This window comes from Carcharodon carcharias, chromosome 32, assembly GCF_017639515.1.
Source record: "Carcharodon carcharias isolate sCarCar2 chromosome 32, sCarCar2.pri, whole genome shotgun sequence".
NCBI classification, from domain to species: Eukaryota; Metazoa; Chordata; class Chondrichthyes; order Lamniformes; family Lamnidae; genus Carcharodon; species Carcharodon carcharias.
The window spans coordinates 5418102-5431296 of record NC_054498.1 but is presented as its reverse complement, the minus strand read 5'-3'; the positions used below and the strand labels follow the sequence as shown (position 1 = coordinate 5431296).

Here is a 13195-nt window from a genome sequence, read left to right as displayed (position 1 = left end):
AGGCAGAAACCCTCATAACATTTAAGAAGTATTTGGATGGGCACTTGTGATGCCATGGCATACAGGGCTATGGGCCTAGTGCTGGAAAATGGGATTAGAATAGTTAGATACTTGTTTGACCGGCGCAGACTTGATGGGCTGAAGGGCCTTTTTCTGTGCTGTAGACTTCCAAGATTATAAATTAAGTATATATTTAAAATATACATTGAGCAGAAATTGGTCAGGAAATTAGGCATTTAAGTTTCAAATAAAAACAGAAAATGCTGGAAAAACTCAGCAGGTCTGACAGCATCTATGGAGAGAGAAACAGATAACATTTTCAAGTCCGTATGACTTCTTCAGAGCTAAAGAGAAGTTGAAATGTGATGGATTTTATACTGTTTAAGAGGGGGTGGAGCAAAACAGGTCAGGGATAGGTGGGAGCTTAGAAATTGACAAAGATGTCATGGACACTGGACAAAGGGAGTGTTAATAATATTGTTAAAGGCTAAAGCAGGTGCTAACAGTGGCATAAAAATCAGTTAGCAGAATGAACAGCAGAACAAGGGTCAGCGTTTTCTGAAAGAAACACATAAGAATAGACTGGGCCTTGTGGGGGGAGGGGTTTGGGGAAAAAAATTACCAAAATGGAGGACAGAGTTCATGGTCTGAAGTTGCTTGAGTTTCCCCCTGTCCTGGCTGTAGCTTGTGTGCAACACAGGAAGTAAATACATCACAACAAAAACAGAAAATGCTGGAAAAACTCAGCAGGTCTAACAGCATCTGAAGAAGAGTCATATGGACTCAAAACGTTATCCCTGTTTCTCTCTCTGTAGATGCTGCCAGACCTGATCAGTTTCTCCAGCATTTTCTGCTTTTTGTTTCAGGTTTCCAGCATCCGCAGTATTTTGTTTTTATTTTTGCTTTTATCTTAGGTAAGTACATCAAGTACCTTTGGATTGCAATATAGAGCTTTTTGTTTTTTAAAAAATCTTTACTTTCCTGCTTTTTAAAAAAATCAATTCTAGATCATCGCCAAATCAAACATCCAGAACCACTGCACCACAACGCATGCAATTTCACTCCCAGGCTTGCTCCCAACAATATGCATAGGAGCAGGAACTTGGTCTCTATCTTCCGACATCAAGTGCTCACTATATGGTGAATACAGGGAGGTAAGGGTACAGCAGGCAGAGAAAGGGTTAGCAATATGGTCTTCAAAGGGATGCGACCCATGTTATGAGAAAACTAAGTGGACCTCATTCTGTGGGACATTAGTAACTGATACATGAACACTCTGGTGTGAAAATGCTTAGCTTACCATTTTAACAAGTTGTTAATGCATTATTTTAACATTCTAGGGGATATTAACCTATCTGTTCCATTACAGGAATTTCCACAAGACATTAGAAATAGGAGTAGGCTAGTGTAGCAATTTTTCAATTCTCACATCCACTGATGAATTGGGGTCCTGGGCTTGGACTCACTTGCAATTAACGTAGAGCCCATTTAGTGATGGAATACTCTCCACTTGCCTGGATGAGTGCAGCTCCAACAACACTCAAGAAGCTTGACAACATCCAAGACAAAGCAGCCCACTTGATTAGCACCCCACCACTACCTTAAACATTCACTCTCTCCACCACCTCTACACAGTAGCAGCAGTGTGTACCATCTGCAGGAATTCACCAAGGCTCCTTTGACAGCACCTTCCAAACACATGATCTCTACCATCTAGAAGGACAAGGGCAGCAGATAGATGGGAACACCACCACCTGGAAATTTCCCTCCAAGCCACTGACCATCCTGACTTGGAAATATATCGCCGTTCCTTCACTGTTGCTGGGTCAAAATCCTGGAACGCCCTCCCTAACAGCACTGTGGGTGTACCTACACCACATGGACTGCAGCAGTTCAAGAAGGCAGCTCACCACCACCTTCTCAAGGGCAGTTAGGGATGGGCAATAAATGCTGGCCCAGCCAACGAAGCTTACATCCCACGAATGAATGAAAAAAGTACTTTTGAAGTGTAGTCATTATTGTAATCTAGAAACATGGTAACCAATTTGTACACAGTAAGTTCCCACAAACGATGATAATGACCAGATAATCTATTTTTGTGAAGAATAAATATTGGCAAGGACTCTGTGGATAACTCCCCATTTCTTTGAAATAGTGCCATGGGATCTCTTACATCCACCTGGGAGGGAAGAAGGGGCCTTAATTTAATGTCTAATCTGAAAGACAGCACATCTGACAATGCAGCACTTCCTCAGTACACTGCAGCGTCAGGGTAGATTTTGCTGCTCAAGTCCTGGAGTGAGACTAGAATCAGAAACCAAGAATGCTACTCAGAGCCGAAGCTGACAATGTGCACTAATATTATATAAAACATTTAAAATTTTTTCAGTATGATACAGCATTGGAAAAGAGAACTGATAGAGGTCTTTAAATTTGTGCTGGGGTTCAACACAGCAAATGTGGGGATGTTTCCACTTATGCGGGAGTCCAGAACAAGGTGAGTCTAAATACATGATAGTCACCAACAGGTCAAAGAACTTGGGAGGAATTTCTTTACATAGAGAGTGGTGAGAATGTGTAACTCGATGTTGCATGGAGTGGTTGAAGCAGATTGTATGCAGAAGGGAATAGAGGGATGAAGAACAGTTTGGAGAAGCAATAAAGTGTGGTTGGAGACTTGTATTGAGTATTAACACTGGCACAGGTCAGTTGAACCAAGTAGGCTGTTTCTGTATTCTAGCTTCCATGTAATACACCCAAGTACACTTTAGATCCCATAGCTTTTATTTTTCCTAGAGAAAATTCTAGATCTCCATTTCACCTGTTTATTAAATGTCTGTCTAACCTATTGCACTGACCTCTTTACACATCAAAAGGTTGACAGTGCGATTGGTGCTATGCTGATTTAAAAGAGGAATGAAAGAAATTTAAGTTATGCATTTCATTTCCTTTGAACTAACTGCAGGCTCAAACAAAATAGTACAGACAACGACCTACATGTCTGACATCACATTGCCAAGTATTCTGAGCAAATAGGTTGGATCATTAAGGCTTTGTGATTTGGGAGCAATTCAGCTGCAAGATCTTCATAATTGTACATCAATTTTTCACACCCCTGTCAGTTTCTTCCTCTCCTGTAAGTGCTGACTCTCGCTGGATAGATTTTCCAGACACTCACCCAAATGGTTATTACTAATATGCAAGACAAAATAGTGTCAGGAGGATATTCCACCATGGCAATAGTACAGCAAAAGCCAATCCTATCATAGAAGCATATGATACAGCGCAGGAGGCCACTTAGCCCATTGCTTCTGCACTGACTAGTTGCAACAGCTTTCCAGTTAGTCTCACTCCCTTATTTTTCCCCTATGGCTCTGTATTTTTTTTTCCTCCAAGTATTTATCCATTTCTCTTTTGAAAGTTAGAACATAAGAAATAGGAGCAGGAAGGCCTCAATGATTATGGCTGACCTTCCATATCAACACTTTCCTGACCTATCTCCATATCCCTCGATTCCCCTAGTGTCCAAGAATCTATTGATTATGGTTTTGAAAATATCTAATGACTGAGCATAAACAGCCCTTTGGAATAGAAACTCACAACCCTGAACGAACAAATTTCTCACCTCAGGCCTAAATAGCCAGTCCCTTATACGACCCCTATTCATGGCTTCTCAGCTGGGGAAACACAGGGTGGGGGGAGAGACCTTCTCTGCAGTGTACATCATTACTGACCGAGGAAATCCTTTCCCCACTCCCGGCATCCGATGAGTTATCTGATGTGATGTTAGGGGACTCCAGTTGATCAGATTAGGGAGGGGACAAAGCAGCCAGTGTTCCAAATCTGGGTTCCTATCCTCTGGGTTTTAGTTGAGGACAATAAAGAGAAACGGTTTCCAATGACAGAGGAACAATAACCAGAGGACGTCGATTTATGATTGACAGAAGAACCAGAGGGAACATGAGGAATTATTTTTAAACGCAGTGTGTTCAGGGTGGAGTGCGAAGGTTATAAGATATAGAGCTTGAGAAGATTGTAAGTTTTACAGAGACTTATGAACTGGAAGGCACTGCCTGAAAAGGGTGATGGAAGCAGATTCAATAATAAATGATTCCCCAGCTGGAGAGTTTAGAACTTTTAAGTCTAATTCTCAGAATAAGGTATCAGCTATTTAGGCCTGACATGAGAAATTTGTTCACTCAGAGTGTTGAGAATCTTTTCGAAGTTGCATTCCAGAGGGCTGTGGGTGCTCAGTCATTGAGTGTTAAAGATGTACAGCAAGCTGCCTGAAAATCACACGTCTCCCTGACTTGGTAATATATCGGCATTCCTTCATCGTTACTGGGTCAAAATTCTGGAACTCCCACCTTAACAGCACTTTGGGTGTACCTACACCACAGAGAATGCAGTAATTCAACTAGATAGCTCACCACAGCCTTCTCAAGACGAACAAAGGGATGGGCAATAGCCTTGCCAGCGACACCCTAACCAGTGAATGAATATAAAAATAGTGCCTCCTGGTGAGAGGGAGTAATTATCGGCCTAAATTCCTGCTCCCCATTCAAAACAAAGCATGGAGATAGATCTACAATTTAAGCAGTTCATTGTGATAAACAGTCTGGGGGTGGGTGGGGAGTTTGAAAGCTTTTGCAATGAGCAGACTAACATAGTGGCAATAAAGTAGGAGTGGCTCAGTTTTTTTTGAACAAGAGCTGGATAAATACCTTGGAGCAAATGTTATGAAGCGTAAATAGACAGAAAATGGTGGATGCAAGATGCAGCTGGTGTGCAGGAAAATCATCTCAAGGGTAAATAAGCATTATTGAACTTGGCAGGAAGTAGATGGAAGGAGCCATCCAAGAGTAATAAAACAATGCTAGGGGAAATATTCAATAGATCAGGCATCAATGGGAGAGGAGTCAGCATTTTGAGTGTAGATTCCTTTGAGAATATTTCCAAATTAGATTGCAAAATGTTAAATTCCGTTCATTTGATCAGTTGTTGCAAAACAGTTAGCTGGATGGCATTCCTGTTTATAGGCGAAACTCAACGTATAATGATAAACTGTATCTCAAAATAAGCAGTCCAATCCTGGTTTAAGTGTCAGTATTTAGTGTGTTAAGTGCTTGATCAGAGCCGCTCATCAGTGTTATCAGTGCCCAGGGTTGCTGCTGCTCATTGCTATGTATTGAGCATCGAGGCAAGCTGGTGAGATGGATGGAAATTTTAGCCAATACATCAGCACTGACACAGGGCTGTCAGGTAAAGTACAAATCAACACAGCGGTGAGGTTTTGTTTTTAATTTTGTGTGGGGATCTGCAATCTGGCATTGAGTTGATTAAACTACTGTCCATGTTGTCCAATAAATCACTAAGGTATTAAGAACAAGAAGCTGGCAATTAGCTCAATGCTGAGAAATATTCCAGACAGGGACCATAAATATTAATTTGTACCACACTAGCTGTTGGTTTGTTTACTGTGACTATGCTACAAATGGATAAAAAGCATATAAAGGTTTGCAGAAAGAACTGGTTTATGCCTGCTGAATATTTACCAATAAATGCAATATTACTAGACTCATGCTCTCTCCAAATTTTTCACTAGCTGCCTGTTCACCCCTGATTGCAGACAGTGAACGTTGGAGGTATTACAGTTAAACTCAACCCTGCCCTCATCCAACACATGAATAGACACACAGAACAATAGGTCATTGAATGGTCAGTACAAGCAGGAACCATGACTGATTTTTACCTCCTTCCCAAACATGGGGATAAAAGTAACCAATAGTTGGGCTCTGCTTGACCTCAGCTAATAGAGTAGAGATTGAGGATGGAACTCAGACTCTTCATTCTCTGTGGCAAGAACTAGAGGGAAAAATATAACTGGTATAAACCCATGTGCTGAAAGTCACTCCAGCTGCAACAGAGACAGAAAATGCTGCAAATACTTGACAGGTCAGGCAGCATCTATGGAAAAGGCGTTAATGTTTCAGGTCAGTAGCCTTTCATCAGAACTTGAAACATCAACTGTTCGTCCACAGAAGCTGCCTGACCTGCTGAGTATTCCCAGTATTTCCTGGTTTTATGGTAGATTTCCAGCAACCCGCAGTAATTCTCTTTTGTTACTCAAGCTGCTACTCGCAGTGTCTCCAAACCCATGTGTACATGGAACAGAAGCTTACAGTTCACAACACAGGATTAGTTTCTGTAATGTTTTATTTGATGACTCGTTCAAGTTTAGAATTTACAGTAGCTGTGTTTTTCTTCCCTTTCCCCCCACCACCACCCCCCCCCACCCCACTCCAGAACTGATGTTCTGATATCTGACAATTGATTATTCTCCAAATTCAGGTAACACTGTAAGCCGCGGAGACACACCAGGTCTGATTCTGTCAGGATCAGTGAACTTTTACAGATAGAGCACAGTTGAACCTGATGGATAGGAGGCAGTTTATGGAGGGAACATGTACCATTGAATCTAGTTAAATACAGTATTAGATTTCTATAAAATAATACCCCAAAAACTAAGGATGTCACAATAGGAACAACTGACAATAGCAAACAGTCTGCAATTGCTTATACATCTAGTGCTTGACATGATGGTAACATATAAGTCAATAAGACTTTGTATGTTACTCTTAATTCATAGCTACAAGCTGCAATGATCACCTGTGACAGCCCTGTAGCCCTGTTCCTCCCCGCAGTGCTGTAAGGCTCAAAATGTTTCCCCCAAACATGGCCCAGTTTGGAAGGACAGCGTCTGTGGCTGTCTCGCTGGTACTTTTCCCACAGTTCAAGTAGGCACACGAAAATCACGCATACCCACTGTTAAACTTAACTGAAATCCCAACTGAAAGAATGGTTGTGATCAGTACACCGAAAAGGCTCTTGTTTCACGTTATTAGATTAAATTAATGCCAATACACATAGGTTCATTTTGACACTGATATTTTACTCAGAACATGAAAAATTTAACAGTTTAATAAACTGTTTAACTTAACTGTAGCAATTTCAATTTCAGGCCTAATTATTCCATGATTTTTCCAAAACTTTCACGCGGGATTTTCCTTATTTTGTGCCAGGAATTCCCAAATAGCCAGTTATCCAAAAGTTCCACTGTTGCTATTAACATTCTTTTTAAAGATAACTAAGTGATTATCGCCAATGCAGTTAACTTCCTTCTTTTACCTAAATAAAAAAGGTAAACCTTCAGGAATGCCACAAGGTAACTGTTTCTGTCAATTTCAAAGTTACTGGACTGGACGTGTTGGATGAATCTGATCACGCTGCATTGAAACAGCAGCTCTGAATGGTCAAAACTGGACCAAGAAATGTTGGAAATGCGCAATGGCCCCTTCAGCACCAGGAAGGAATGTTTCAGATGGAGAACTTTGATAGCGGTGACATAAACTTCCCCGAACACTGACCTGTATTCCCTCAGTCAGATCTGCTGTGCATTTACAGCTTTTATCTCCAATCAGGTCTCTGTAGATCTTAACATTGCGATGTAAATATTGTGACATCCCCACTTCAAAGTGACTCTTCCCATCACTAAGTTTGGAACACGCAGCAAAACTACAGATTATTGCACAAATACCCTAAGAGATGTGTATGAATGAAGCCAGGGTGTTTAAATGTTCTGGTACAGCTGTGGGTTCAGTCATGGTTAGGGAGGAAAATCCTGAAAGAACTTCAAAGCTAAAGGTCAACTGACCACGGCATTGGCTCCAAGAAATTTACACAAAAATGTACCAGAAAGCAACAGTCCCTGGCTAATGCAGAGTTTAGGTTCACTCGCTGTTACATCCATCTGCAACAGAAAAAACACTTTGACAAGGCTACCCATCCCACTTTCAAGTGTTAAGGTTCTTCATTGAGAAATTCATTGCCAGCCTTGCTGCAACATTTACGAACACACTAACTACACATCAGTCAGGTCAGAATACTGGTTTTCTTTGCCTGCTCAGCCTGGTTTGCAGGCTAGGCCACTGAATGATTTTGAATGCACAGACTGCTTCAATGCCTGTGCACACTAGTGTAACATTCACACTTGTCTCCGTTCTTACACACTTGATTTTTGCGTCACGTACAAAGCCCTGCCCTTTGGATCCCAAGGACTCTATTTCCTTGCTTTTAAGGTTATGAATTGACAATGAAATCAGGGCTACTTATAAAAGTGATAAATTCACATACATTGTAGTGGTATATGCACAAACTGTACCTAGAGCTTTATTTTTCTTTTAAAAGTGCGTTGCTCGGGGTGGTATTGCTGTGCTTTCACTGCATTCGCAATTTGAAGTCCATGATTTACAAACTCAGACTCGAGTAGATTTGTCGTCAGTTCCAGCTTTCTCAGCGCTGACCATGTCTGTCCCACCTTCCCCCCCCCACCCCCTGGGGTTTATGGATCGAAAAGCCAACACTTCCTGTTGTTAACTGGTTGCTATCTCAACCCCCGGCTCCAAGGCAGGAACCGCTGTCGGGAATTTATTCAAACCAGACGGATGCGGAATGTGGAAATCTCCATCGGTCTCATGGAGACGAGGCTGCTGTTGAAAGGCTCAGTGGGATACAGGAGGGACAAAGACATCGGTTGCACACTCCGGACATCCAGGCCCTGAAACAGACCCTCCAATGATAGCTGGAACAGAAAGAGAAGGGCCACATTATGTTGCAATCAACTTTTTGTTCCAAGTCAAGCATCCAGACAGAATTATCATGATTTACGTGAGCCTAACAAACGTGCTGGTGTGGTTTGGTAAGTTGCATGTCAGGCTATTTTTTTTAATCCTCTCTTTCTTTTCTGATGGTACCAGCTCTTGTACAGTTTCACAGACCACCGCTCACTCTCCACCTTCACGTACAGGCCTACACACGAGTGCTTGGGCAGAACAACCCAATCCTGGCCTTAGCTGAAATCCATACTTGTGCAGTTGCAGGTAGAGGCACTGACCAACACTCAGGAGCAGGAATCCCTGCCTGATCCTTTTTTTCTCTTTCTAAGCTCCAGCATCTTACCAGGCTGGTGGGAAAAATCAAACCAAGGATTCTCCTGGCCTGAACGAGGTGGATCCATAAGAGGCCATGCAGGTCTAGGCGAGTTACTGGGAGAACCCTCATCTCCCCATGTGAACCAAATACAAGTAAAATCACATGACCTCTGTTCTTTAAATGGAGGTATAATGCTGATACAAACAGGCAATTGCATAACACTGCTTCTTGAAGATTCGCCTATTTAGTCAACATGGTACATGATAGTATATAGACTAGGGCACATAGATAAAAGGTTATGGGCAAGGGATGCAGGGGAATGTGAGGAAGAAAATTGTTTTTTTTTTTAAAAACACAGCACGTGGTCATGACCTGGAATTCGCTCCTAGAGGGGTGCTGGAAGCAATGACCCATGATTTCAAAAGAGAATTGGATGGGCACAAAGGAAATAAACTTGCAGGTTCCAGGCAAAGGGCTGGGACTGGCTGGATTGCCTCACAGAGAGCCAGTACGGTCTGAATGGCCCCCGTCTGTGCTGTAAATGTCTCTGAACAGCCTTACTCACCTTGACAAACCCACGTCAAATAAAAACAAAAAAACATCTAATTATTTTAAGCTCAGTATCAGATCTTCCTGTGTTTCATACCTTTCCCTGGGTAGTAGTGCAGTTGAAGCCCAGGCTCTTGGCCTCCAGCCCACAGTCAAACCCTTTCCGATGAAGAATTAACGCCATCTCTAACCCAGGGGCTGAGACCACCTGCAGTGTAAAATGAGAGAGAGAGAGAGAGAGAGACAGAGGAATCATTCAGGCAGCTGAGCTACATTTCAATATAGAGCAGCCTGAGATCTATTCCACAATAATGACAATGATTCAGTTCCACTGGTGAAGGAAACCATCACTGCCGAAAGGAGCCAGGTATGAAAAACCAAGACATCCAGCATTTGGTGCTTAACATGACTGGGCTGCAGAAGGGTAAAGGGCTCCAGCTAAAGCAGCACATTTCCAACTCGCAGAACCAACTGGTGGGTCGGGGCCTGTCTACAGTGGTTTTCAGAATGGTGGCCAGGTGCATGTTCACATTTCACTGAGTGGTGTTACTCACCCTGTTACCTGCTGAATGAGCATCAAACAGGCTGGTTATGCTACTGGACTAGTAATCCAGAGGCTAGGAATAAAGATCCAGGGGCATGAGCTCAAGTCCCACCACAGCAGCTGGGAACTTAAATTCAGCTACTGAATAAAATCTGAAATAAAAAGTTAGCATCTGCAATTTAACCATTTAACTACTGTATTGTCATAAAAACCCATCTGGTTTATTAGTGCTCTCTAAGGGAGGAAATCTATCGTCTTTGCCCAGTCCGGCCTGTGTGTGACTCCAGACCCACAGCTTTGTGGCCAACTCTTAACTAACCTCTTAAATAGCCTAGCAAGCCGTACAGTTAAAGGCAATTAGGGATAGGCAATAAATAGTCCCCTTGCCAGGGATGCCCAGATCTCTTAATTTAAGTTTTTAAAATTGACCTGTCAAGTTGTCTAATGACAAATGCCTTAAGTATCTGGGTAGGAGTGGGGAAGGTTTGCTAAGCTGCTTTGGGTGGTAGGCAACTTCCAGAGGACAAAGAGCACTTCAAGAACCAAGAAATCTCTCTGGCAGACTCGGCAATGCACCACCTCCGTCCTTCAGGACACTGTGGCCAACCTGCGACCCAGAGAAGCTGGGTCTGCCACCGGGGGCTGGGAAACTCTGCAAACCAACGCCCTGGTGGACAAGGCAGCTGGGTGGGCAGGAGTTGTGTCAGTCATGTGCATCGCGGTGTAAAAGTGAAATTAACCAAGCTGCGGCAGGATATGCATCGCTTCCCCACTGTAACTTCTCACCTCAGACTGCAGCGTTCTCATGTTCAGCATGTGGAAGTCGCAGGGTATTGGAGTTGAAAGTGGATGCCAGGTTCTGATGGGCGGAACATTGTGTGGCCGTGGGCTAACCGGCATGGCCAGGACCTCGTGGTTTACGTGCATTGAGGTCATGTGACTGAGCAGGGAGGGAAAGCTCACAGGTCGACTGTCCTGCACCTGCAGCAATAGAAATAAAGAAAGCCTCTCAGTCTGCTGTAGATCACAGAGTTCACCCAGTTAGTCAAGAGGCTGTAGAGAAGGTGAACCTGAGAATTTAACTCTTCTGAACCCACTCCTGCACCAAATCCCCTACTTCGTCTCCGGAGGACCCCACACTGATAGACTTTCAGTCCCATGGGCTCATTAATCTACTTGGGCCATCTGAGCACCAGGCCACACCTACACCCAGGAATGCTGTACACAAACATGGGCACCCCAAGGGACCACATGCACAGTTTAAATCCCTACACCCACCAATGCCCAGATAAGCAACTTGCTGATACTAAGAGATATTAAGAGTTCTGGTTTCAGGTTTCTCTGTTAATAAGGGGAACAGCGCCAAGTATATCCGTTTGCAAATTTCTAGACCCATTAGCAGGGAGGAATAGCCTAGACTTTAGTGGTTGGATTGGCAGAGCTGATGGGCTCACTGACACAGCTAACAGGGCACAGTATGGACATCCAAAATCTCCATAGTAAGTGCTGAAAGACTATTAGATGCGGCCATCATTGTCAAGTCTGATCTTGCCCTCATTCAATATCCACACCAAGTACTCAATGGCTAGTGTCCAGGAGTAGGAGCCTTGGCTGGTTTTTCTCCCTTTCCCCAGCTCAGGAAGACAAAGGGCTAACTGTAGTGGGCCAAGCAACACATGGACTGATTAGCTAACACAGCAACAGAGGCCATCTTAATGCCTCAGAGCTGCATTGGTCACTGGTTGTAATCACCGACTGAACCACCAGGGGGAGTTTTTGAACAAAAAAAAATACCAGAGCAGATAGCCAGTCAGTTCCAACCATGGAGAATAGAGGGTTTACGAGGCTGGAGCTTTCCTGCAGTCAGGGCGTACTCAAACAGAAGCAAGATGACATGGTGTGTGCGCATTCTGGCTGACTATTAGCATCTAGTTTCTAAGAAACTGCTCAGCGTATAATAGGAGCAGGTTTGTCGTCACTGGGCACTGCAATGTGGAACAGGACACTTCTGAGACGGCCTGCTACGCTCCTTACATGAAGCACAGATGCATTGACTCACTAACATTATCCAGGGCCACAAACCGAGTGGTGATTTTGCACTATTCCGGACATACCTTTAACCAAGAAAACTTGGTTGCTTTGCTGGTGCACCACAAGGCCCAGAGTCACATGGGCAGTTCTGGGGAGTGTCAGAGGTGGGCAAGATGTCGGCTGTATTGGGGCAACACCTACACACAGCTTGAGGGTCACAAGTATTGTACTGTGAGGTGTTTTTTTTTTGTCAGCTTTCTCCCTACTGAATGGCTTATTATTGGGGTACAGTTCCAGGGTCAGCAGCAGCCCTCCAGTCAAACGGACAGCCTTAAAGATGGGAACATTCAACTGGATCACAGATAACCCCACTGCTGTCCTTACCAGTCTTTCACACACACACCCACTTTTCAGCAAGAGTCACTGGACAGCAATCAGGGACCGTAGCCCTGACTGATATCCCTCCCAATCCCAGGAGAACTGCTGGTTGGTGATTGAAGTAAGACAGATTACAGAGCTTTCAGACAGACAGACAAACAGCTACTGGCTACGTCTCACTGCAGCTATGACTCACAGCACAGAGGAGGTCAAAGTTAACTTTCGGATTACCCTTTGACCCCACCCCCTCTCTAAAAGGTTACCTCATGGGTGCTCGTCCTGGAAAAGATGGAGGCTGCGAGTGTCTGTAACATGGAGTGCAGCTTTGACAGAAAGCCAATGTGCTGAAGAGGAGCAATGGGAATGAAGAAAACGATGAACATGAAGGAATGCAATATAGCAAACGGGCAAGTACAGCCATTCATACCTCACAAACATGGAATTAATTATATATGTGCGCGCACACACAGACACAGACAGTCAGAGAGACACACACACACATCACCACATAGCTGGAATGTGTATCTGTAACCCCAAGGTTCCCAATTCTAGACCTGCTGTCTGGGAATGTTTGAAATACAGACAGTTCCCACAAAATACTGCTCCCTCCCAACATTCCTAGTTTTGTTTCTAACCTTAACTCCACCCCAATTTTGAAAAACTATTAACTCCTCACCTCCTTTAATCTTCCACTCAGCATTA

General features: G+C 43.6%; 1 protein-coding gene across 2 annotated transcripts in view; it reads right to left on the bottom strand.

Moving 5' to 3' along the window:
* Window positions 1-6198: 6198 nt before the first annotated feature.
* The window catches only part of man2a2 (mannosidase, alpha, class 2A, member 2), a 36978-nt gene continuing 29981 nt past the window's right edge, over window positions 6199-13195 (bottom strand). Inside the window, exons 20-23 of one of the 2 annotated variants that reach the window (XM_041178517.1) lie at window positions 12757-12837; window positions 10871-11065; window positions 9638-9748; window positions 6199-8641 (exon numbers count right to left, since the gene is read on the bottom strand). In XM_041178517.1, coding sequence (XP_041034451.1) covers window positions 8492-8641; window positions 9638-9748; window positions 10871-11065; window positions 12757-12837 — 537 coding nt within the window. In that variant the 3' untranslated portion in view covers window positions 6199-8491. The remainder of the gene's footprint in view (window positions 8642-9637; window positions 9749-10870; window positions 11066-12756; window positions 12838-13195) is intronic. The other variant, XM_041178518.1, reaches the window with a different exon arrangement.